Here is a 26,578-nt window from a genome sequence, read left to right as displayed (position 1 = left end):
GTTTGTGACGTCAAACCAGGAACGACAAGCACTGAACTGATCGCAGATGCCGAGTAAGTTTCGAGTTACTTAGAAACTGCACTGAGATGTCTTATCGCAACATTGCAAATCTTTCGTTCGCAATTTTAAGAAGCTAAGATTCACTCCCAGTAGGCGGCGGCTTAGCGTGTGCAAAGCTGCTAAAAGCAGCTTGCGAGCGAACAACTAGGAATGACCCCCCATGTGCTGTTTGGGGAGTATTTTTTGGAAGGGCCATCCTGTCTTGATTGACACTGCAGTGCCACTCCTAGATGGGCCAGGTGTTTGTGTCGGCCACTTGTGTCGCTTAGCTTAGTCACACAGCCACCTTGGTGCGCCTCTTTTTTTATTTGCATCATGTGCTGTTTGGGGAGTATTTTTTGGAAGGGCCATCCTGCCTGACATTGCAGTGCCACTCCTAGATGGGCCAGGTGTTTGTGTCGGCCACTTGGGTCGCTTAACTTAGTCACACAGCGACCTTGGTGCGCCTATTTTTTTCTTTGCATCATGTGCTGTTTGGGGAGTATTTTTTGGAAGGGCCATCCTGCCTGACACTGCAGTGCCACTCCTAGATGGGCCAGGTGTTTGTGTCGGACACTTGGGTCGCTTAGCTTAGCCATCCAGCAACCTCGGGGCAAATTTTAGGACTAAAAATAATATTGTGAGGTGTGAGGTGTTCAGAATAGACTGAAAATGAGTGGAAATTATGGTTATTGAGGTTAATAATACTATGGGATCAAAATGACCCCCAAATTCTATGATTTAAGCTGTTTTTGAGGGGTTTTTGAAAAAAACACCCGAATCCAAAACACACCCGAATCCGACAAAAAAAATTCGGTAAGGTTTTGCCAAAACGCGTCCGAATCCAAAACACGGCCGCGGAACCGAACCCAAAACCAAAACACAAAACCCGAAAAATTTCCGGTGCACATCACTAGTAAAAAGGTAGACATATAATTCATATAACTGTAATAGATATATATATCTCATAAGCGTCTCCAATATCATCCAACCGCACCAAGAACCCTTAATTGCAATGTTCCTTATTTTCGGGGATATAGGGTGCTTATATGAAACATAGAGTCTTAAATAGACAGTGAGTAATACATTTGACACTTATCTCCTTAAATCTTGTATTTATTGTCAGTCAAGCAACAGCGTGAGGATTTGTCCAGTTTGTCCTGCACCATATACAACTGGACATTGTCAGCCTCGGTTGGACACAGGTGTAGCATAGCGCCTGGTTATCATCGCTTCGGCGCCCTCCCTCTGCCCATTCATACAGCGTCAATTATCGGAGGAATGACTGCATGTTGGTTTGCCTGCCACTAAAATCCTCACGCTGTTGCTTGACTGACAATAAATACAAGATCTAAGGAGATAAGTGTCAAATGTATTACTCACTGTCTATTTAAGACTCTATGTTTCATATAAGCACCCTATATCCCCGAATATAAGGAACATTGCAATTAAGGGTTCTTGGTGCGGTTGGATAATATTGGTGATGCTTATGAGATATATATATCTATTACAGTTATATGAATTATATGTCTACCTTTTTACTATATTGTTTTTAGAATATTATGTAATAAACTATTACTTTTGACTATAACGCTTCCTGATATATTATATATCTTTTTTGCACTTCTTAATCCATTCCCCCCCAGCACTAATTAACTCCATTTCTCACAGAACCCTTTAACCTCAATCACACACCAAGATCCCATTAAAGGTTCCCTTACTTGCCTGGCTCTTGCTGCTCATTCAGCTCCTCATTCTCTGTGGGGCAGAGTTTGCATAATTGGCTGCGCCAGAGGGAAAGGGAGGAAAGGGGAAAAAGCCTGTTGCGCTGGTATTCCGGCGGCAGCATTTCACCACCTGTTGGGATTCCGGTGTCGGCATTGTAATCGCTGGGATCCTGACAGGTGGTCTTGTAATTGCCTCCCTTTGTGAGGTGACTATAACAGCTTCAGGCAGCATTTACCACATACAGTATTGGGGATTACTAATTCTGCCTAATTTCTACTCGGAAATGCATAGAACCTATTTATTTCATTCTGTGTTATAGATTTGATTCAGGAAGAATATACATTTTTGGATACGGTCATAGTGAATGAAGAAATTATTAGATTATCATAAAATACTGTTATATGAATTATATGTCTACCGTTTTACTATATTGTTTTTAGAATATTATGTAATAAACTATTACATTTGACTATAGCGCTTCCTGATATAATATATCTTTTTTGCACTTCCATTTTTGTTTGGTATTTCAGTAGTACCGTTTGGGAGCAGCTTAGTGATAATTTTTAAATATTACTTTTATAATTTTTGTAAGTAAAGTGAAAAAACGAGCAGGATAGTTGACTATATATACGCCAGGGAATCTTTTGTTTTTGTTTGGATTAATAAGTGCTAGGTGACAGGGTTAATGGGTATTGAGTATGAAAGGATAAATAGGTGTCGGGAAGGGTGGGGGGTAATTTTTGCTGTGTGGGTGGTTAATGAGTGCTTGGAGTGAAATGATTAATATGCGCTGGGAGGGTGTTGCGTAAGAGGTAATTTGTGTTGTGAGGGGGTAAAATTAGTTCCAAGAGTGATTGGACTAGTAGGTGCTGGGTACCAGGATGGAGTGCTGACAGTGTGGACAAATGGGGTTAATGGGCGCTGAGGGATTGAGTTGATAAATGGATGTGCAAAATTACTCTGCCCCCATTGTCATAGACCAAGTGTGATTTTTTGGAAATGGTTTGAAGGACTGTATTGGGGAATTAAGGCAGTAATGTAAATCTTTGCCTAGGGTGCATAGAACCCTCACACCAGCCCACATGCCAATCATAATTGTATATGTCACTAAATGCTTCCACTAACCCAAAAGTGGCACAAATGCCCTAAGATCCACATACACTACTTATATTGTATGAGGATAAGCAATAAAGAAATCTAATGCTCTGATCATCTTCAATCTTATTCTCTGCTTTATAATTGATTGTAGCTGTTTTTAAGCAGAGAATAAAGCTGGTAGAAGCTGAGTGCTCTGGATAAAGGTATCCAGTGGTCACCTGTTTCCCACCACTGCCATATAAAATGCTCCTGAAAGATTAAAGGGGTGTATGATTGAAAGTGTAGAATAATGCCCAATCTCTACCACTTTCTAGGAACCCTTCTAGAAAACAAACAATGCCTTCCTAAATTATACCTTCCCACTTATTCAATCTCCATATAAACTTATATCCTATTTCTCATGTGGTAGCATGGCTAGTCCTAGATCCCAGTGAACTTTATTGTGTTTGTATATTTCAGTGACCAGTGTCAGGACAAAGACATGACATTGAAGATGGCAATAACAAAGATCATAAAATGTGACATTGACAATGAGAATCTCACAGACCCGGAGGTGCTCCCACCAGCAGACTGTGTCATCAGTACAGGGATGTTGGATACCATCAGCAAAGACCAAGATGATTATATAAATAATTTAAGAAAATTTGTGAAGCTACTAAAACCTGAAGGATACCTGATATTGTTAGGGGCTTTAAATACATCTTATATAATGGTTGGGCAGGACAAGGTACATGTGTTAAGATATGATGAGAAATTTGCAAGAAAAGTTCTTACTGATGAAGGGTTTGTTATTGATCACTGTGTAGTCCATAAAAAAACAACAGATAGTGACCTTTCTGACTATGAGGGAGCAATGTTTATTACAGCTCATAGAGGGTAATAAGGGCCTGATTCTGAGTCACATGCTGTGTCGGGTGCAGTTACACATTTTGTTATACTGCGCATGTGTCTAAATCACACTGTGCATACATCCTGATTGTGTTTGTACACAGTTGAAGTAGTTGTGACACACGCATGTAGAAGTGTATTGAAAATGTATTAGGTGTTCCCAGGTGTGGTTTCAGAGAGGAGGCGGCCCATATACAGGTTCTGTATGGGGCACCTCCTCTCCGTCAGTACAGTAGACTCTGGCTCAGTGCCACAGTTTGCTCTGCATGCACAGGTCTCTGAGAACTTGGCTCCTGCACCTTGTTCCCAGGGAAAATCTCTACTGCGCAAATCACAAGGATAATGGCCATGGTGGACACTTTCCCTATGATTTTTGCAGCTCTTCAGCCACTGCAGGGACAGCAGCGTGATAAGTATAATTATATGGGTGCAGGGTGTGCGGGGTGTGGGTTTGAAAACAGTGGGCGTGGTTCACAGTCACATCATTCCTCTGAAGGCATGCCCCCTTTTTGCCTAGTCCATGTCCCCTTTTTGGGTGCAGGTGTCCCTACATCACCATGTAGAATGTTAGGTGGTATGTATGTGAGTGTCATGGAAGTGTTGCAGGTACAAATGTGTCCACTTACACTTTTTCTGTACATACCATGGCTAAACTTTTTCTACATGCAGCGAGTGGATGGATTTAAAAAAATGTTTATTCCCATAATAGAATATATATAAAGTAGCATAATAAAGCATGGCTAAATCTGACTCTATGGCTTACCATAGATTGCAGGATATAGGAAAGGTGTATGAGGACACATCTGTATGTCGGTGAAGTGGCTGTGTATAGAGACGTTTAGACACTCACATTGGAGGTCACACTCAGATAGAAACTCTGCACCTAGTATGGGAATGAGGTAACTGTCTATGGTGTGACTGATGGTGACATGTAATGATGTACTGAGCGGTGTTACTGTGTCTACAGATGCTGGAGGTCAGTGTCTCAGTCCTGGCACAGTCAGACGCAGCTTGTACACCAGGGGAAGGGCTATTACCCGCATTATCATATAGTCACAGATCAGGGCCGGTTCTTGCCCTTTCGGCGCCCCGGGCAAAATTTAGGGGCGTTGCTTAACATGGGGGCGTGGTCAGTCACGCCCCCCATTTGTAGCGCTGCTGGGGGGGAAAAAAAAAATTATACTTACTGTACCCCGCTCCTGTTTCCAGACCCTGCAGACCGGCGCCGCTCTTCTCCTCGGATCTACGGGAGAGACGTCAGTCATGACGTCTTTCCCATAGCACAGCATAAGCGCTAGAGGTCAATTATGACCCCTAGCGTCTATGCCACAATGCTGTGCGGTGCGCGATGACGTCATCGCGCACCGCACACCAAAGGTCCTCTCCATGAAGGGAAACTAGACGCTTAGCGTCTGATTCCCTTCAGAGCGGGGGAGGACCAGCGCCACGAAGGGAAACCAGACGCATAGCGTCTGGTTCCCTTCTCACAGCGGGAGGGGGGGCACAGCGGGGGGACACTGCTGGGGCGCACACTGACAGTGGAGGATCTTGCCATGGTGCGGCGCCCTCCGGATGGCGCCGGCGCCCTCCGGAAGGCGGCGCCCCGGGCAAAAGTCCTGCTTGCCCGTGGCAAGATCCGCCACTGTCACAGATACAACTACACCAACAGAAGCGGCCGCAGCGTGTGACTCAGATCAGCCCCTACTGTAAGTCTGAGATACAAATAGACATAAATACACCAGATCTTCCTGTCAATTTGCAAATGATAAACCTTAATAATAAATAATCGCATATATTACTGTACGTTTATATTGAGCTGATGTTCAAACCTGATAAACAAATAAAGTCATTGTCACTTTTTGCAGTTTACCATGTGATTAAAGTGTCTGAGATTCATGTGTGATCTGTGAGAGGTTCTGTCACCCACCAGGGATCATTGTTGTCATTCACTCAGCAGACACGTAGTTACTACAATAACCCACATATCATTTAATTATCACACTGATATCTGACATTGGGGGTAATATTGACTTGATCATAGCTGTGCGGGGGTATGCCCAGCACAGGGCTAGCCCGCCCCGCATGTCAGTCCCTGCCCCGTCGCAGAAGGGCAAAATCATCGCACAGCGGCGATGCTTTTGCACTTCAGGAGTAGCTCCCGGCCAGTGCAGATCCTGCGCACTAGCCGTGAGCTACTCTTTGCTGCCCAGGTCGCAGCACCTGCATGTGACATCACGCAGCCACCGCGGCCCACCCCTGGCACGGTCCAGCCACACCAGCGTTGGACTGGACCATGTCCCCTGAATGGTGGCATAACGCCGCCATCCTGCCCCTCTCGCCCAGCGACTGCCTCTGCCTGTCAATCAAGCTGAGGCCACCACTGGGCTCTGACAGCCGTCGGCTGTCTGCCATGCGCCGGTGCACTCCGGCGCCGGAGCATGCGCAGTTCATGCCTGATCGGTTGCTGTGTGAACACACACATCAGTGATCAGGTCTGAATTAGCCTCATAGAGACAAGGAATAGATGAAGATTTATGTCACAGAGAACAAGAGACTTTGTGATTTACTTTAATGTAACCTTATAACATTTTCGATTGAGATGTTATTAAATTACCGTAGAAGTTTGATTCTTCTAAGTAACTCCCCAATTCTTCCAGCCGACATACATTTATAGCAAGACCCCACGTCTTTCTAATGGGACCCACCCTGCTAGGCAACTGGAATTAGGACTGTCCCAAGAGACATGTGACTGTTATTTACCACATGTATGTCATCCATCAGCAAATTTACTGGCACAGTTTAAGTGGGGAAATCAATTGTACCCGTTATTTATTGACACCAAAAAATGGTCTTTAACCACAATTTTTGCCCGTTGGTCTGTATTGGGCAACTTAATTTAAGCCCTGTTTTTGTCATATGAAAACTGACCCATTTTCTTGCAAAAACACGTGGATCTGGGATAAGTTGCCAGATCTATGTATTTTCATGGGGTTGATTGTGAAAATTGGTCAGTTCACAAGGTTTTTCTCACGTCAGTTTTCAGTGTTTTTCTCATGTCAGTTCTCAGGGATTTTCTTTGCCTTCCTCCAGTCAGGAGAAAAAAAATCCTTTTATAGCACTGGCTTTAAGGGCTACTTTGATAACCCCCGAGGGACCCATTAGCCATGGTAAGTTACCACAATTGAATTCCACTGTAAGGTTTTTTTATCATCAATAATTTTTATTAAGAGCACAAAATGCTATTTTTTTATGGGGGAATAGGATACAGTAAAGAAAAAGAGGGGGGAGAACAAAACCATGGAAATGAGATGTAGCAAACAATCTAGAAAAATCAACCATACAAATACAGCGAGCATGTTAATCAGAGAGTACATACACAATAATAAATAATTATACAAGTAAGCATTAGTCATACTATAAAACTGAACAGTAGGTAATAACCCCATAAACGCAAAGAGAAATAGAAAAAATACGGGTCTAGGGTCATTTAAGATGGAGAGGAGGCTCCTGCACCACCTGACACATATTCATGACAGGCCATCCATTTCACCATAGGTTAGGATGCCAGAGATGAATAGGGCATAAATTCAGTTTCCATAGTATAATGAAATTTAATCTTTTTCACAACCAGAGAAAGGGAGGGAGGAGATGGTTGCTTCCAACACTGAGCTAATGCAGCTCTAGCAGCTCTACATATATGTCCCAACAGATATCTCTGATGAGGCAATACTTTGGCAGGGAAAATGTGTAATAAAGCCAAGGCCGGAGAGGGAATCAACGACAAACTCAACACCTCATGAATTAGTTGAAATATTGCTGAACAAAAGCTTTGGATAAATGGGCAAGTCCAAAATATATGAAAAATATGACCCACCTCCCCACAATTCCTCCAGCAAAATTTCGAACATGAGGGCCAAAAAGTATGAATTCTATCAGGTGTTAGGTACAACCTATGTAAGAGTTTAATGTGCATCTCTGTGTGATTCAGACATCTCGACCTGCAATAGGATGAAATAAATATCCTTTCCCAGTTACCCTTTGATTATGGAATCCCCAGGTCTGTCTCCCATTTCAATTGTGCCCTAGATTTTGTGGTATCGAATAAACCTAAAAGAATTTTATACCAAAAAGAGATATCTTTTTTTTGAGTTAAGAAGTGCTAAGCATGATACAATGGCCTGAGCTGAAGGTCCCGGGTTATCCAAAGATCTAGGCAAACTTTTAAACCAATGTAGTATTGGAAGGTAGTGAAATAGTTCCCTGTCAGGATGGTTTGCAGCAATGAAAAGGGGAACTTGACAGTACCATCCAACAGATTTATTTATTTCTTTATTAAGTTTCTTATATAGCGCAGCATATTCCATTGCACTTTCAAATTAGAACAACAGTAATAGAACAAAACTTGGTAAAAACCGACATAGAGGTAGGAAGGCCCTGCTCGCAAGTTTACAATCTTCCCTAGGAACTGTAGGTTACATGCATACCAAGTGGAGAGATTAAGGTTGGGGATTAAATTAGCTACAGAGCATATTGATAAAGCTGAGTATGGATATAAATGCCCAGGGAGGCGGCCTATCAATTAATCCTAAACCAATAGGGCCAATTTTACAGACAGGAGAAGTTTCAATGATGAAGGTCTTAAGCTTGATGGTATTTTGAGAAGGTCTGCTAGGGGAAGAGCCCGGCACCCCGCTCTCTCAATAGCTACCCAGTTGACAAGAGAAGGTCCACCCAACCAATATTTAAGTTGTGCTAGCACACAAGCCTCCTGATATAAAACAAGAACCGGCAGAGCCAAGTCTCTATTTCCACAAGGAAGAATCATCCTAGAGTGAGCCAGTCTAGGTGCTTTGGCCTTCCACATATAATGCAATAATATAGGGCAACCCTTATCTAAATACATTTTAGGATAGGAAAAGGGTATTGTATGATATAAATACATTAGTTTTGGGAGGATAGTCATTTTAAAAGCTGCCAATCTCCCCAACCATGAGATCTCATAAGAGAGCAAAGATGTAGCCAAGGCCAACAGACTGTCAAGCAGTGGAGGTAAATTAACTACAAAAACAGAAGGGGTGGTAGGGGGAATATGAATCCCTAGGTATTGAAGTGAAGTTGAGCACCAATTGTATGGATACTGGGACTTAAGGACAGAAAGAACCGGGGTTGGAATATTAATGGGGAGGGCATCAGTTTTAGTCGTATTCATCCTGCACTATAGTTTTGTAATATACCATGTAAACTGGGGAGGGAAGATAATGGCTCAGAAACAAAAAGATGGACATCATGGTCAGACCATGATATAGGTAGAATTTCCCCCTGGTCTGAATGTTTTAACGTCCATTTATCACACAAAATAACGTCTATGCGGGAGTAAGAATAGTGGACAGGTGAAAAATACAGTATGTATAGTCCCATCCAGACAGATTCTGAACCCTCCATAGATTATATACTGTAGATCGTACTCAGACAACAAATTACGAAAGGCTTCCACTGTCAATACACAAATAAAGGGGTATATCAGGGAGAAAACACAAATATACACACTTATATAGCAAATAAAGAAACCAACAGTGTACATAAATGCAGCAAAGAAACTCACATATCAGGAGCATAACTCTGGTATCGCTAAAAACGCAACTGAAGACAGAAAAAAAAATGAAAAACCACATCAAAACATAAGTGAGGAATACAATCAAGTAGTCAACCACTCAAATGAAGGCAAAGTCTGCTTCTTGGATGTAGAAGGTAGTGTGACAGGGATATCCCAGTCAGCAAGCAATAAGAGGAGTTCTCATAGGTGATCAGCAATTTCAACAGAAAACCCCATCTATATCTGATTTCCTGAGAATGTAATACTGCTGTTATAGGGGCTAAATGCCTGCGTTTGGAGATAGTCAATGCAGAAAAGTCTGGAAATAATTGTAGCCCTCCCAGATCATCAGAGTCAGAAGCAGATGTCGCGGCATGGAGAATTTGCTCTTTAATGGTATAGAAGTGGATCTGAAGGAGCCTATCCCTGGCATATGAGGAAGAAACTGACCGGGGTCTGGGGAGCCTAATAATTTGATCAATGAGCAGATCCTTTTTCCCCACCTTCGGCAGCAGTTTATGGAATAAAGACATACAGTAGCATAGTGCTGCAGTTTCGAATTAGACCCTGATTCCGGGATCCCACGGAATTTAATATTATTCCTCCTAGACTTGTCCTCCACATTGCCCATTTTGTCTTTAAATGCCTCCATCTCAGCATGCTGTGAGTCGTGGGACAAAATAGGCTCATTACAGGAGGCCAGCAGCTCCTCAATTTTATGCTCAAGTGGTCTGTTTGGTCCACTATAGCAGTTAGCTCCACTTTAATCTCACGAACAGTGGCAAAGAGATCTTGAGTAAGCTCAGATTTAAAGGCTGCTAGGACGTGGCACAGTGTCTTTACTGTAAGAGGCTCCTTCGATTTGGGGTCCACTCCATGGACTGCTAGATGAGGGGCCATGCCAGCCACCACTGGGTGCAGACCTACCAGATGGAGCATGATCTCCTGCCGATGATGAGGATGCATGGGTGGGTTTTTGGCTAGGAAAGGACACCGGTGGAGGTACTGACCCTTTAAGTTTCTTAGGAGGCATTTCAAAACAAATTATAATATCAAAGCAAATATGCAGGAAGATAAGGTATCAATATATCAGGAGTCCAGCAGACACAAAGGTATGGAGGTTACAATAGAAACTAAGATTCATACACGAAAATCCTGGGTGGGTGCATGGAGAGGATGGATTACATCAGACACACATCCAAATATGAGCACGTGAATTAGACAGCACTAATGCAACCAGCAGGCTGGGTGCACATAGAACAGATGAAAGTATCAAACTGGTACCTTGCGATGGAATAAGAGAGCCCAAAAATCCAGGGTCAACTCCAGCTGATATTGACTGTAGCAAGGAGGAATGGACAGGAGGATAAACACCATAGAGGATACCCCTTTTCCCAGTCCTGCCTAGCGCTGAGGTTCAGTGAATGAGATACACACTGCTGTATAGGAATCCAAGATGGCTGCAGCTAGCTGCCAACTCCCCTTCAGGCAGAGCACCACACACAGCACTCTTGGCCTGTGAGCAGCCATGGAGTAACAAGCAGGGGGCACAGACTCAGGAGGCCATTGGGAACACTCCAGGGATAGCCGCAAGCAGTTGTAGCATGCCGGGGTGACGCGGCGCAGCCGCCCCAATCCCAGAACTCCAGCCCTGACTGCACTTTCACTTTAGTGCCCGGCTTCAACTCATAAGTAACCACAAACACAACCCAATTCCACAGACCTCTCACAGCTGTCCCTTCTAGCAGCCTGGGGAGAATAGGGAGCAACAGAGACTAGAAATTGAGAGGTGTGCAGGTTGAAAGGAGCTGAAATTTCAGGGGCAATTGAAAATGGTATATCTAAAGATTTCAAGAAGTCTGATGTCGAGTTTCCCAACAGCAGAATTTCCGACTTTGATTTATTTTATTTTATATCCGGAAACCACACCAAAAGAATCAAGTAAATGAAGCAAAGCAGGCAAAGGATGTTGAGAGTTAGAAAGAAATAGGAAGGGTGTCATCTGCAAACAACCCAATTATTAGCTCCTCAGAGACAATTTTAATCCCATGAATCAGGGGAGAATTACGTATAGCTACAGCGAGAGGCTCTATGGCGATAGCAAAAAGGAGAGGCGATAAGGGGCATCCTTGATGGGTCCCCCAACTTAGAATAAAAGGTGAAGATAAAAACCCATTACAGGCTATTTGTGACGGAGGAGAGAAATAAAAAGTACGAAGAATATTTATAAAATGACTAGGAAATCCAAATTTCTCCATAGTACGAAATAAATGGGGCCATAAAACAAGATTGAATGCTTTTTCAGCATCTAGCGTTACTATCATATGAAAAGAAGATGAATGTAAGGAAGGATTAGAAATAACATGATATATAGCAGTAAGGACTCTCCTTACATTCACTACTGATTGTCTCCCAGTTATAAAACCAGTCTGATCTTTCTGAATCAGAACTGGTAAAATGGGCTTCAATCTTTCTGCTAAAATTTTTGTAAAAATGTTATAATCCATATTTAGGAGTGAGATTGGCCTATAAGAACCAGGGAGATTCAGATTAGATTCTTTAGGTAGGACCTTAATAATGGGATCTGAAAGTGAGGAGGGAGAGTCCCATGCTCTATAATAAAATTAAAAGAAGCTGCTAATGGCTTAGCAATATGCGGAGAAAGTATACAAAAAAATTCATTTGAAAACTTATCAGGGCCCAGTGCTTTAGCTAACTTAATTTTTTTTGATAACCCCAATTACCTCTTAGGGGGTTATAGGAGCCATCAAAGTAGAGAAGAATGAGTCTGGGAGTGTAGGGAGCTGGAGTAAATCCCAAAAAGATAAAGTAGAAGAAATAGAAGGTGTAGCTTCAGAGATATTATGGGTAGAATAAACATCTTAAGATTGTTGGGGACAGAATAAAGATCTTCGTAAAAATATTTCATTAAATCTACTATTTGAGTATCAGAATCAGTGAAAGTACCATCTCATTAAAGGGTGAACACCGGTCTGTTTCCTAAAACCATGTAACAGATTAGTAAGGAGTCTACCATTTTTATTTCCAAATTTTTACAACTTGGAATTTACATTAAAAATATATTTATCACCACTCATCTGTAAAAGTTCTGAGAAATGCATTTTACCATTATTACAGTAGATTTTATTCTCCAAAGAAGGGGTCTGTTTAAAAGTTTGAAATGCGTTAGAAAGTTTTGCTTGTAAATCCAAATAATAAGCATTTCGCTGCTGGTTAACCTGAGAGTAATAAGTTATCAATTCTCCATGAAGTACAGCCTTATCCACTAGCCAGAAAGTAGAAGAATTAGATGTTGTATAATCAGAATTATACAGTTGATATTCCTTGCACATATTTTCTCATTTTAATTTAAAACCATTAGCTTTAACAAGGTGTGAAGGAAATTTCCATAAGGGTTTAATAATATCAGACTTCTTGAAATTTAAAGCAATCCAGACCAAACCATAATCTGATAATACAGGAGGCTCAATAACTATAGAGGATATTTTAGAAAAGAAAGGTTCCGCAACTAATGCATAATCAATTCTAGAGCATGTATTATGAGTCATGGAAAAGCATGTAAACACTCTCTCAAAAGGGTAAACAGCTCGCCATGTATCAACTAAATTTAGAGTCTTAACAAAAAATTGGATACCTATTTTTGGAAGAATAATCAGGGTTTTCGGTGAAGGAAAACAGTCAAGAAAGGGAAACAAAATTAAATTAAAATTGCCACAAACTATTAGAGAAGCTGAATCATAAGTATGAAGTTTGGCTAATAGCAAAGTAAAAAAGGATTTATTATACTGATTTGGGGCATACACACTGCATATATGAAAGGTCACCACATATCGACCCTCTGGATCTGAGAAAACAGAAGAAACTTGACTATTCAACGATTTTTTTAGCAAGTATAGCAACTCCACATGATTTAGTATTATGGCAGGCTGATGCTAATAAATCCCATCAAAGTATTCTAGTTTTTTTTGCAACAGCAGCCATTAAATGAGTAAACAAATCAAATCTTTTGACAATTTATTAGGGTATACAAGTAATCTCCTTCGTTTCGTAGGAGTATAAATACCCCTAATGTTAAGTGAACCTACCTTGAGTGACATCTATATAATAGTATAAACGGAGTATATAAGATCTTTCAGAATCGTAGAGGTAGGGAAAAATGGGATGAAAACACATAAAGAAAAAAACAAATAGAAAATAGAAAGACATAGAGAATAAGACACAATGAGCAGTACTAATTCTATCCAAACTGGACTTCCAGAAATTGTCTACTATCTGTACCACCAGGATAACAAACAATAGACCAAGTAATATGTTCAACTATCAGAAAAAGAAAGAAATGGCACAGCTCCGCTTCCTAGTCTCATAATAGCCATATAATTCCTACTCAGGGTTACATACTAAAATGTATATAATGAGAAGGAAAAAATGTAGTAACTATAACCATTAATTAGGTAAGAAAACCTAAAAGATTTAACCATGAAAAGCTTAACACATTAAACCATATTATAGTAAAGGCTCAAAACACTCTCACTCTGCTGACACATCAGTAATATCACAGTTGTTTTTCTCAGCGTATTATTCTTTGAGAAACTCTGCAGCATCTTCCGGTGTAGTAAAATCAGAATATGAAGCTTCTGTAAATATGCGCAAGCGAGCTGGAAATAACAATAAATTTACGGTTCGTTTGAGAATTTTGTAACATCTCCAATTCTGTGCACTAGTTCTATAGAAATATCACTACATTCCGCCTCGATTTGCAGCAATTTAGTAAGGGTTGTATGAAAAATTGCTCCATAGGAATACCTTTAATTGATTCAGGGAGACCTGTTATTCTTAAATTATTTCATCTAGTTCTGTTTTCAATATTGTCCAACTTTTCAGCCAGACGTTTATTATCAATTTCCAAAGCTCAGACAGATTTTTGTAAAGCAGTGACATCATCCATAGTTTCACTAATATGCTGCTCTGAATCTGAAACTCGTCCAGATAAAATTTGTAATTGGGAATTAAAATCAGATACTGTCTTTTGTAGCAGTGGAGCCTGTCATGACTGTGGTTTTTGTGAACCCGGTGTTAGTGAAGTCTGTGCGGGTGACTGGAGGACTATGTGAATATTAGGCTGGTCTCTAGGAATCATTGAGAAGAAGGAGCAATCCCTGACCAGGGATAGAACCTGGGCCTCGGCAGAGGAAGCCGTATCCTGACCACTGGATCACCAGCGACTTGGTGTTGATAGCAGGATGGTGAATGTATTGGTGAGATTGAACTAATTATACTTTCACAAGAGTGGGTGATTTTGTACTCAATGTTACTATGAAATAGATTCTTTGGAGTTGAACAGAACTGGGCTGGTTACTGGCGAGATTGAGAACCGGACAGGTTACTGGTGAGACTGAGAACCAGGCTGGTTACCGGTGAGACTGTGAACCACACTGTGAACCAGGCTGCTCTTCTGGTATACTGGAACAAAACTGTAATCCGGGCTGGTACCGGATATAACTGGAAACGCAACTGAAAGTAGAACGATGACTGTAACTGTGACTTTAAGATGAGACTGTAGAATACTGCCACTGTGGCTTTAAGATGAGACTAAAGAATACTGCTGCAGTGGCTTTAAGATGAGACTGTAGTATACTGCAGCTGTGGCTTTAAGATGAGACTGAAGAATACTGCAGCTGTGGCTTTAAGGTGAGACTGTAGAATACTGCAGCTGTGGCTTTAAGATGAGACTGTAGAATACTGCAGCTGTGTCTTTAAGATGGGACTGTAGAAATACTGGATATTAATTGTAACACAACTGTAATCCAGACAGGGTAGCAAAAGAGCAGAGTTTTAAAGGAACCAAAGTACAAGTGTTACCTTTAGGGAGCTCAGCTTCAAAGCTCACACAGAGCTGCATGTGACACAAGGAACTGGCAGTCTGCAACTCAAGTCTTCAGACTTATACTTCCTGGTCCTTGATGATTGGTGAGCAGAGACAGGTGATTCAGAGAGTCTTGGGCTGGCACAGGATTAAACAGCTCTGGGTCAGCTGAACAGTCACTGTCACGTGAGTACTCTAGACTAGGCTCTGATGTGGAGTGAGGACTAGCAGGCTAAAAGAACACTGAAGCCTGAACTTCTGCAAATGAACAGAGGATGCTGGCTTTTAGGCCTAAACCTCAGATTGCTGAATTTAGATTCACACAGAAGATTAACCACCACAGTTGCAGCTCATTTACTCTGCATTCAAGAAACTCATGGTAATGACAAGCTGTTTATCCCAGTGAGCAGAAAGATGCAGGATCCAGGACAGAGATGGCAGAGTTAAGTCACCAAATATGAGAATTACAGTGAGGATCGTGACAGTGCCATGGCAGATTGAATAGCCAGAACCATCTCTTCATAGGAGGAAGAAAAAGTACCTGTGCAGTTCGATGTTGCAGGAGAGTCTAGCAAAGAATCTGCTATAGGTTTCTTGTTTGCAGGTGTTCCCAGGGCTTCGTCGCTATCTGACGCCATGTTGTTGTCTCCCCAGCAATTCTCCTGTCTCTGCAGCTGCGGCAGCGGGAGCGTTTTATAAGCAGAGGACCAGAGCCGGCCCTAGCCAATATGATGCCTTAGGCAAGATTTTGGCTGGTGCCCCCTAGCACCACCGCTGATTCCGCCTCTGACCTTGCACCTCTTTCCCAGCACCATGACCCCTCATCCATAGCAGTCCTTATTTTGGGGTTTATACCCCCTATATTTTAAATAGGAACAGTTCGCACATTTGGCGCACAGCCTAAAAAGGGGGGTATTTTTGCTGGCAAGGGGCATGGCCACACAATAGTGACCCCAATTCCAATTATGCCACACAGTACTCCAACTTTATTCACATTTGATCATGCGATAGTATCCATAATTCATATTACATCCCACAGTAGTATCACTTTACCTTATAAACGTTACTCCTCACAGTAGAGCCCCTTATTCACATTACATCACACTGAATTGCTCCTTATTCACATTACACCACACCCTATTGCTCTTTATCCACATTAGATGACACAGTAGTGCTCTTTCTATACGCAACGCCACATAGTAGAGCACCTTATACACATAATGCCACACATTAGTAATGCATTTATACACATAATTCCACACAGTAATGCCCCTTACACATATGAGACACAATATTAATGTCCTTATAAACATAATGCACCTTTCACATTATGAAAACCTTTATTAATGCCCTTTTACAAGTAATGTCCCTTACACATATGCCGCACATTATTAATGCCCTTATACACATAATGACACACATAGTGCCCCCTACACATTTGCTGCACATTATTAGTGCCCCTATACACATAATGACACACATACAGTAGTACCCTGTTACACATATGCTGCACATTATTAATGCCCTTATACACATAATGACACACATAGTGCCCCTTACTCATATGTTGCACATTATTAATGCATTTTTACATGACACACATAATGCTCCTTACACACATTCTGAACACTACTGCACAACCAACCTACTCACATGCACACAACACTAACACTGACACTAACTCTGTGACCTCTGCCTCTGCTTGAATACAGATGTGTCCTCATAAATCTTGCCTCAATGCTAATGTCGGGCACATTTTTTTTAATGAAAATGCATCTTATTTGCATTGCTATGTGGCTAGGATGCACAAGGAGCTTCTTCTGATTAAAATGACATACAGCATGCCTATATACTGTGTGAGACTGTGGCTGTATCTGCATATAAAATGCTACACACAGAATATAGGCATGCCGCATATCATTTTAATCAGCAGAAGCTGCTGATGCCCATAGGCATATCAAATGCCCTAGGCAATTGCCTAGTTTGCCTATGCCTATGGCCGGCTCTGCAGAGAACATACCCAGGAACTTGTCCATCGTCCCCTCTGTCCTGCACCAGAATTGGGAGCAGTGTTTCCCCTTGGCAGACAGGATTACAGTGATAAGGGCTGACTCAAGGAGCGTAGCTGATGGGAGAAGCTGCTCACTCTCCCATGCAGGAACAAAAAGTCGGGTAAGGAGGGTTTAAAGGCACTGGAGTGGGTGTATAAACTTGAGCTCGGCCACCATGCATCTGGCTCCTTCTCCTGCTAGGCCACAGCCACTACTTTCTTTTTTCATCATCCTTCTCTTTTTCTTCTTTTTGTATTCTCTGCATGTTTCCACTCTCACAATTATATCCTGATTGGCATAAATCTATTATTAGTATTCTACTTTCACTATTCAAACTTCAATTATTTTTCAAACAAATGACTATGACTTTGCATTTAATTTCAACAATAGTATGCCCAATATCTGTATACAAATATTAAAATATTTAAATTAAATTGCTTAAATATGTTACAATATTTAAATATAAATCTGAAAAAAATTAGTATGATTTTTTGTTTCAGTAGATGATCACACTGTCACCTGCATTTCCATGAGAGCTCCCGAGGCTAATAAACCATCATGTGATAATACTTATATCCTGGTTACTGATGTATGTATATAACTGGGTCCTAGTGAATATAAACAGATTTGTAGCCACCTAACATACTTGACTCCTAAGGGGGTGGAAAGGTATTAAATGTTTTGCCCAGAAAACCTTTGCCCGGTTGAATCTGGGCACATCAGCCAGTAGTAATTCAAATATACATGGTAAAGTCACATTGTTATGATCACCTCCTACATTTGACGTCGGTAGTGCGTAGCCCATGAAGTACGTCACTTGTTGTGGGCTGGCTTGGTGTGTATATAAGGTGTGCAATACGCCATATGCGCATATAACTCATTGCTGTCCTGGGTAAAAGGGTTGATTTATCCGAGTTGCAAAAAGGGATGTTTATCTGCTTTCAGCACAGGTGGGGCAGTATTTCTGAGTGAGCGCAGTTTGTGAAATGTTCACATGCTGCTGTGGTGGAGGTGTATTGTGACTGGACAAATGGCACAATTGCAAATAACCAACAAGGAAAATGTAGAGCAGCACGTGCCATTGATGTGAGAGGTGAACGTCAGCTATGAAGGTTACGTGAGGGCAGAACGACACACTATAGTGGAGAAGCTCACCATCAAAATGATCCTGGGGGGTTCCAGACATGTCTAAAATGACAGTCAAGCGAACCCTGCTGCATACTGTATGTGGCTCCAAAGCAGCTGCCATGGCTATTAGCTGGTGGTCATTATACAAGTGACTAGACCATGTAAATTATTTACATATATTTTATCCTGTGCAGCCTGACCACCAGCCCCTTACCTCTGTTCCCTCTGTAAGTGATACTTTGCTATTTTATTGGGTTATCCCAGATTCTGAGCTGAGCTTTGATGGATATATAGTTATCAGGATGGTATCAGGTTCCCGGTGCTTGGGATGCCAGCAGTCATATTATGAACAGCAGCATTGCAACGTTTAGGATCCCAACACCTTGTAGGTAAGTGTTCTATCTTTAATCCATAACCTACCTAACCCATCTATTCAGCAGCCTGACCCTAAACCTCCCCCACAGCCTAACACTAACCCTAAAAAGTATATATACAATGAATGAAGCGCTGTCCGAATCAGTGTATATTCAAAAAGCACACAACATTTAATAAACAATACATAACAAACATGTATCACACGGCCGGTGTCTAATAATTAAAAACAGCTTTAAATTTCATATAGCCACTCCGGAGTTTACTGTGCTTAATCAGTGCACTATGGATTAGTAGCTGTCACAACTGAGGGCCTGAGCTGACGGGAGGCAGCCTCAGTTGTAGGGGCTGAGGTGTAATGGAACCTGGCAGGTTGTATCAGACCCCTAGACATATAGAAGAATTGCCCGAAGGCGTGACCACGACAACCAGGAATAAAAGTCAATGATGTTTATTTATGACAAACTCCATGCATCACAGTAGCAGTAAAAGAACATAAAAATCAGCAGAGAAATAATAATACAGTTCCTGGGTACTACAGGGTGGCAGGGGCCACAGAGCTCTGGTGGTATGAGACAGTTCTTATTATCTGCAAGTTGGAAAGTCCTTACCAGGCTCAACTGTAGCAATGAGGAAAGCCCAGGGTCGTACCAGCTGGTGTTCCAGGGAAAGCTGGACTGCTGTAGATAAAATGCTGCTGTGGGTACTGGTTAGAACCAGACAGGTGTTGGCACGGAGTGGATACTGGCTGGAACCAGTTAAATAGTAAATAAAGCTTGAGAGCGATGCAATATAGATGAAATGTAGAATTTGAGAACGGAGAAATAATAAGACCGGTGGAGAGAGGTAAACTGCAGAAAGGACACCGGCCCTTTAAGAGAAGCTGTACACTGCTGGAAGCTGGGCTGGAAGCAGGTGATTGTTGTAGCTGGAAACAGGTGAGTCCAGAATGGATCGGAGAGTCAGGCTACACCGCAGATGGAATGCTGGTACACCGGCCCTTTAAGAGAAGCAGTACACTGCTGGAAGCTGGGCTGGAAGCAGGTGATTGTTGTAGCTGGAAACAGGTGAGTCCAGAATGGATCAAAGAGTCAGGCTACACCGCAGATGGAATGCTGGTGCGGGTCTCTGTAGTGGAAGGATTGACACAGGAGCTGGAACATGGAAGACAATCACAGGAGAGAGACAAACTGGAACTAGGTTTGACAACCAAAGCACTGACGCCTTCCTTGCTCAGGCACAACCTATTTATACCTGCAGCAAGGAAGGCATTGGCTAGGCAATTATGCAAATTAATAATACTGACAACGGATTGGTAGGAAAGATCAGCTGACAGAATCCAAGATGGCTGCGCCCATGCAGACACTTGGAGGGAAGTTTGGATTGTAATCCATGTGGTCTGGAAAACAGTAATGGCGGCGCCGGCCACCGGAGACAGAAGACGCCAGGCTGACAGATGCACATCCGACCACGCGGACACAGCGGAGGCCGCGGCTGACGTAATCGCCACTCTGAATGCAGAAGCTCAGGGACGGCGGCGGAGGCCGCGGGAGACGCCATGCCAGATGTATAAGGCGTTACTGTGACTGCGTCCAGAGAAACAGGAGAGGATGCGGGAATGTGCACATCAGGATAACAGATGGGATCCGGTCCTGGAGCGCTGAGCCAGCCTTAGGAGGCATCTGATAGGTAAGAAATGGCGTCCAGATACCCGGATCGTGACAGTAGCAATTCATCACGCCCATAACAACAGGCTTGGAATGATGGAAAAGTTCAAAGCATGAAGATTCAGTCAGCTTTTAGAAAGTTTAAAAGTTCAAAGCAAGAAGCTTGTTAATGTATTGTTTATTAAATGTTGTGTGCTTTTTAAATATACACTGATTCGGTCAGCGCTTCATTTATTGTGTATATACTTTTTAGATCCTTAGTGAGGTTGACAGTGACCTCTTAGTGAAGCAGCAGCCCTAAATCAGTCATTTAAACATCATAGTACTTTAGTGTCAGTGCCCAAATATTTGTGTTTTATCACTAACCCTCCCTGGTGGTGTGTAACTCTAACCCTCCTCCCAAAAGCCTAACTCTAATGCTCAAATCATACTCTGTGATTGGTGCCTGCGTAGGTGCATTCATCACTACACCAATCACACAGTATACTTTGAGTTGGAAAAATTGCCTTTATTTGAATCAAGATAAAAGTGCGGCTCAGTCACAGCCCGGTAACCACTCTGTAAAGCTGTTTCTTCGTAATCAGACTTGCTGTGTGGATCGTCTCCGACCTTTCAGAAATCTCCTGCTAATTTGCTCTCTGTTCCTGCTGTTGAAATCTTCAGCTGGCCTCACTTGTTCCAGCTGGTTTCTACATTTTCTCCATATAGTATTTGATCGGTAATTATTTCATTTACTGTTTTCATTTATATATCTAAATCTTCTTACTGTACGTGTGTATTTTAGCTAGGGTATCATGACGCTCCTTCAGCATTGTCCTGTAGCAGACAAAACCTATGCCATCACTCTTTCTGTAGCTGAGCACTGCCACTAGGCAGGGGGTCATGGGCGGTGGCCATTTTGTCAACTTGCTATGCAATTGAGTCCGGTGTATCGTAATGTGAATAGAGCTCACCTATCCCTATCGCCCCTGTGTATTTTAGCTAAGGTATTGTGACGCTCCTTCAGCATTGCCCTGTAGCCTGCAAAACCTATGCCGTCGCTCGATCTGTAGCTGAGGGCTTCCACGAGGTGGGGGATCATGGGCAGTGGCCATTTTGTCAACTTGCTATGCGATCGAGTCCGGTGTATCGTAATGTAAACAGAGCTCGCTCATCCCTATCGCCCCTGTGTATTTTAGCTAGGGTATTGTGACGCTCCTTTAGCATTGCCCTGTAGCCTGCAAAACCTATGCCATCGATCGCTCCATATCTGAGCGCTGCCACAAGGTGGGGGGTCATAGGCACTGGCCATTTTGTCAGCTTGCTATGCAATCGACTTCGGTATATTGTATTGTTCATAGTGCTCATTTATCCCTATCACCCCTGTCTATTTTAACTAGGGTATTGTGATGCTCCTTCAGCATTGCCCTGTAGACTGCAAAACCTATGCAATTGCTCGCTCCATAGTGAGCGCAGCCATGAAGCAGGGGGGTCACATGCGGTGGCCACTTTATCAACTTGCTATGCAATCGAGTCCGGTGTATCAAAACGTGCAGGGAGCTTGCCTATCCCTATCGCCCCTGTGTGCTACTGTACCATACTATACTGTAGGTGCAAGCAGTGCAGCTGCTTTGGGGCCCAGAGCTGAGAGGGGCACATCTTCCCTGTCAAAGTTACGTGTGTTACTGTACTGTATATACATTTTTCACCACTGGGTGGTATGTAGGGGTCCTTTCAAACTTTTTACATGGGGCCTGCAATATACTGTTCTGTATCTACTGTAGGTACTGTATGCACCTGGACTTGCTCATTGGAGGGGATCCGATCTTTACTGTAGGCTGACCTTTTCACCTGTCGGCCTAGACCATGTTGACCTAAAGACCCTGTCTACCTAGCATCCCTGTCGACCTACTTACTGTCGACCAATAGTGGTCAACTCAAACATTATCAACCTACTTACTGTCAACCTAACATACCACACCCCATTGTCGTGTGGTAGAGTATAACGTGAACTGTAGGACATTTTAATGTTACATGGACCGGAGCTCTGTAATGAGGCACAATATGAATGGGGAGCACTTTACAGTGTATAATAATGTGAATTGGGGGTACTGTGTGGCATAATGTATACTGGCAGCTCTGAAATGTGACATACAGTACAGTAATGCAGGGTGACTTATTCACTACTACAGTATGATTCATAAAAGAAGCTAGGGCACTACTATGGGGCATAACATTAAATAATGTTCTGCTATGGTTCTGCTATGGTTCAGAAAATGATCTACAGTACAGTACTGCAGGACACTATTATAGGTCATTAAATAAAAACTGCTGCAGATGAGAGTCTCTCTACAAGCATTGGGATGGGGGCCCCATCAAAATTATGCTATTGGTCCCACAAAGTTCTAGCTATGCCCCTGAGTCTGGTGTACAGTATCTTACGGTTCATTGGGCTTGCTTATCCCCATAGCCCCCTGTGTTTTTTAACTTCCGTATTGAGACACACATTTTTAGGCCTACAGTATTTAATATACAGTAAGCAGCATTGCTGGTAGGCAATAACTGAAGAATTTACATACAGTAGTGACATATACTGTATGTATTGCTGGTACAGTATGTCAGTCGTTCCTTATGCTATACAGTACTGTATGTATCACAGGGCCCATGCACCTCCAAGGAGGGTTATTCAATTGTTTTATACAGGACAGTAATTGCAGTCCATAAGACTAATGTGGTATTTTCAGTACAGTACTGTACAGTACAGTATACGGTACTTACATTTTAACATCAGATTCTGTATAGTAAACATGTAGAGTATTAGCTTTTATCATAAAACTGAAGCAAATTTTCAAATGTGTACATTTTGAAATACAGTATTCACAAATGTTATTTCTCAACACAGGAGTTATGGTTGGACAACATGCCAGTAACTATCAACAAAACTATGAGCAAAATAATCACCAACATGAAAAAATAAAATAAAAGCATCACAGAGATCCATGCATGGCTCACGGAAAGTGGTATTATAGTCACAATAGAAACTGTGCGCTATCATGCTTTCAAGAGAACAACGCCCAGATTTGCATTTCCTACAAAATGCACATGGTACGTACTGTACAGTACTGTAATGTTTAACTGACTTACTGTACACAATAGTCCATTTTTTTGTAATAGTAAAGAAAAAAAGTAACACTTTATCTTCCTGTGATTGTGCTGTTCATTAATTTGTATTTTTCATACTGTATTGTACTGTCGGAGAGTGCAAGAAATTGTGAAGGAACTAACTTGTGAAAGATGAGCGTACTGCTTCACAAATAAAATGAATTCTCCATTCCAAGTATGACTTGGACATATCGATCACCATCATTAGAAGGATGCAACGGAAAATGGGATGGACCTTTGGCGCTACAAAGTAAAATACTAAAAGCAGTATAAAGCATAAATGCACACTTGTTCACAGTTAATAATCCCTTGATAAGTTATAAACCAATAATGTAAATGATTATACAGAGTGTGTACTGTATATGTATATATATATATGTGTGTGTGTGTGTGTGTGTGTGTGTGTGTGTGTGTGTGTGTGTGTGTGTTGTTTGTTTCAAGCAGTACTCCCAATAATCAGATACAATAGCTGGTTCCTTTGTAGCTGGTGCCTTCCTACAGTAGGTAACACAGTGTGTCCAATCTATAACAACAGTCAGGCGGCACAAAAAGAGATGAGTAAACAGTCAATAGGCAGTTGTAAATTCAACATTTTAAAGCAGTTTACTTCATCATCAGGTTGAAGCAAACTGCTTCAAAATGTTGCATTTACAACTGCCTGTTGCCTGTTTATTCATCTGAGTGCCACCTGACTGTTGATAAACAGTGTATATACTGTGTATATATATATATATATATATAGTATACTGTATACAGTACAGTATATACTGTACTGTACAGGTATATACTGTATCGTGTATACCATGTAAACAATATATATATATATATATATATATGTCTATACTGTAATGTGTATACAGTATAATACATACAGTGTATATATACAGTACAGTATAATGTACATACAATCTACTGTATATACTGTAATCTATTTCATTACTGTACATGCTGCACTGTATAATATATGTAAATGCACAATAATATAAGTTGGTTATTAATGAGCAAAATTTTCTTATTTCTGTAGGGATCATGGATAAGCAATTCTTCCAAGAAAAAAATAGTAGAGGGATATATGGTGCAATTCGTTAGTAAATATTACCCATCTCACCACAGGATATTCCAAGACAATGATCCTAAACACTATGCCTTGGCCAAATTTATGGAAGAGAAAGGTATCAATTGGGAAAGCAAACCACCAGAGTGAGTATTGTTTCAATACTGTACAAGTAAAATTTTGGATAGCACTCTAGTACTGTAAATGGTATTTTTTGGTTTACTGACCAGTACAATACTGTATGTTTTATGTTCTCTTTTTAACTTAATTAATTAACAAACCTTTTGTTCTGTACTGTTTTTTTTTAGATCACCGGACATGAATCCAATTGAATTAGTGTGGGATCAATGGAAGAGATACATTAGGAGTGTTGCGAAGTCAACAATAAAACAGTAGCTGTTGGTTGGGATTGAAAATTTTTGGCTAGAAGTATTCACAACTGAACATTGTAATAATTACATAAATCACCTGCATAAAGAATCACCTGTTATAGTTGAAAAAAATGGTCAAGACACAAATATGTAGTTCTGTACTGTATTTTCTGTATAAAATTTGAATCAATGCATTATTCAAAATGTTTATAAAATTGCCTTTGAATATTGCTTAAGCTAATGTACAATATTGTACATTACACTATAGAGTAGTACTGTTATTGATGTGTATAAACAGTTGTTTACAGTATTATAAGTCCTGGATAACAGAGTACTGTACATTTTTTATCAGTACAGTAAATGGAATCTGATTTTGTAATAAATACTTTTTTTTTTACATTTATATTGATGCTTTTCCAATAAATATTCCATTATACAGTATGGTATGGTACATGGGGGTAAATGTACAGTACAATGTGTCGTTAAGGGGGAGAAGTGATATTAAACATAGAAACATACTGTACATACTGTACTGTAGAAACATACACTAGAATTTGACAGTAGATAACCACTGTGTCCTTCCAGTATGACCCTTTTTTACAATATTTTTAGTTCAAACCTTATTTGATCTTAGCCCCCCTTTCCATTATCTGCTACAAACTACAGAATAGTACTTACAGTACTGTATTTAGATGTTTAGTCTTTCTGGGTACAGTACTGTACTGTAAGCTCAGTGTGACAGTACAGTATTTGTCAAAGTACAGTACATTAACTCCTGAGATTGCTGTGTATAGTAAAGTACTGTATCACACCTTTACAGAAAGACTGTACAGTATCTTGCTAATGACTTATGTACAGTAGCTTAACTGTACATTACTGTATTTACTGAGCTGTATACTTTATTTTGGGAAAAAATCACTAACAGCAATAATTCGGCCATCCTGACAATGGGTAATTGCCTTATAGAGTCTGATTGTATGCAAATGCAGCTTTCCTTGAATCTTTGCTGCTGGTGTGTCTGAGGGGCAGATTTGGAAATAAAAGTGGGCCTGTACTTTTGTCTAGAAGTGTCTCAACATGGGCAGCACAAGAGGCACAGTATAACATACCATGAAGCCATGAATCAGGACAATGCAGTGTACTGAGTGTGGTGGGTAAGCTTTCTGTCATATGTTGGCTGGGGCCACATGGCAAAACCTAAAACAGGCCACACAGACACATCAGACTACCAGGATTCTTCCTGGTGAGGCCTATTGCCTATCTCCCCCTGACTGTAACAATGTGTCATGCATGATGTCACAACTCAGTGGATATGTATTATGATGTCAATCACTGTTGGTCACAGCATCCAGGTCTGGTAATAGCAGGGACAAAGGAGTATGCTTGTACCAGGCACCCAAACTCAGGGGGGCTATGCACCCTCAAGATTCTTGGACATTAGTTTCTCATACGGCACTGATACTGTATATAGTACCTTTGCTGTTTTAGAGTAACATAAATTCTAATAAGCAACAATATAAAGAAATGTGATTTGTCTAAGATGCATACTGTATGGTACATTATT

At 41.3% G+C, this 26,578-nt stretch overlaps 1 protein-coding gene across 1 annotated transcript in view; it reads left to right on the top strand.

The window, feature by feature from the left end:
* The window catches only part of LOC134965389 (nicotinamide N-methyltransferase-like), a 76,670-nt gene extending 72,925 nt beyond the window's left edge, over positions 1 to 3,745 (top strand). The window contains exon 3 of the mRNA XM_063941852.1: positions 3,325 to 3,745. Within this exon, the coding sequence (XP_063797922.1) occupies positions 3,325 to 3,745 (421 nt within the window). The remainder of the gene's footprint in view (positions 1 to 3,324) is intronic.
* Positions 3,746 to 26,578: the final 22,833 nt, after the last annotated feature.

This window comes from Pseudophryne corroboree, chromosome 10, assembly GCF_028390025.1.
Source record: "Pseudophryne corroboree isolate aPseCor3 chromosome 10, aPseCor3.hap2, whole genome shotgun sequence".
NCBI lineage: Eukaryota > Metazoa > Chordata > Amphibia > Anura > Myobatrachidae > Pseudophryne > Pseudophryne corroboree.
This window is presented reverse-complemented; position numbering and strand designations above follow the sequence as displayed.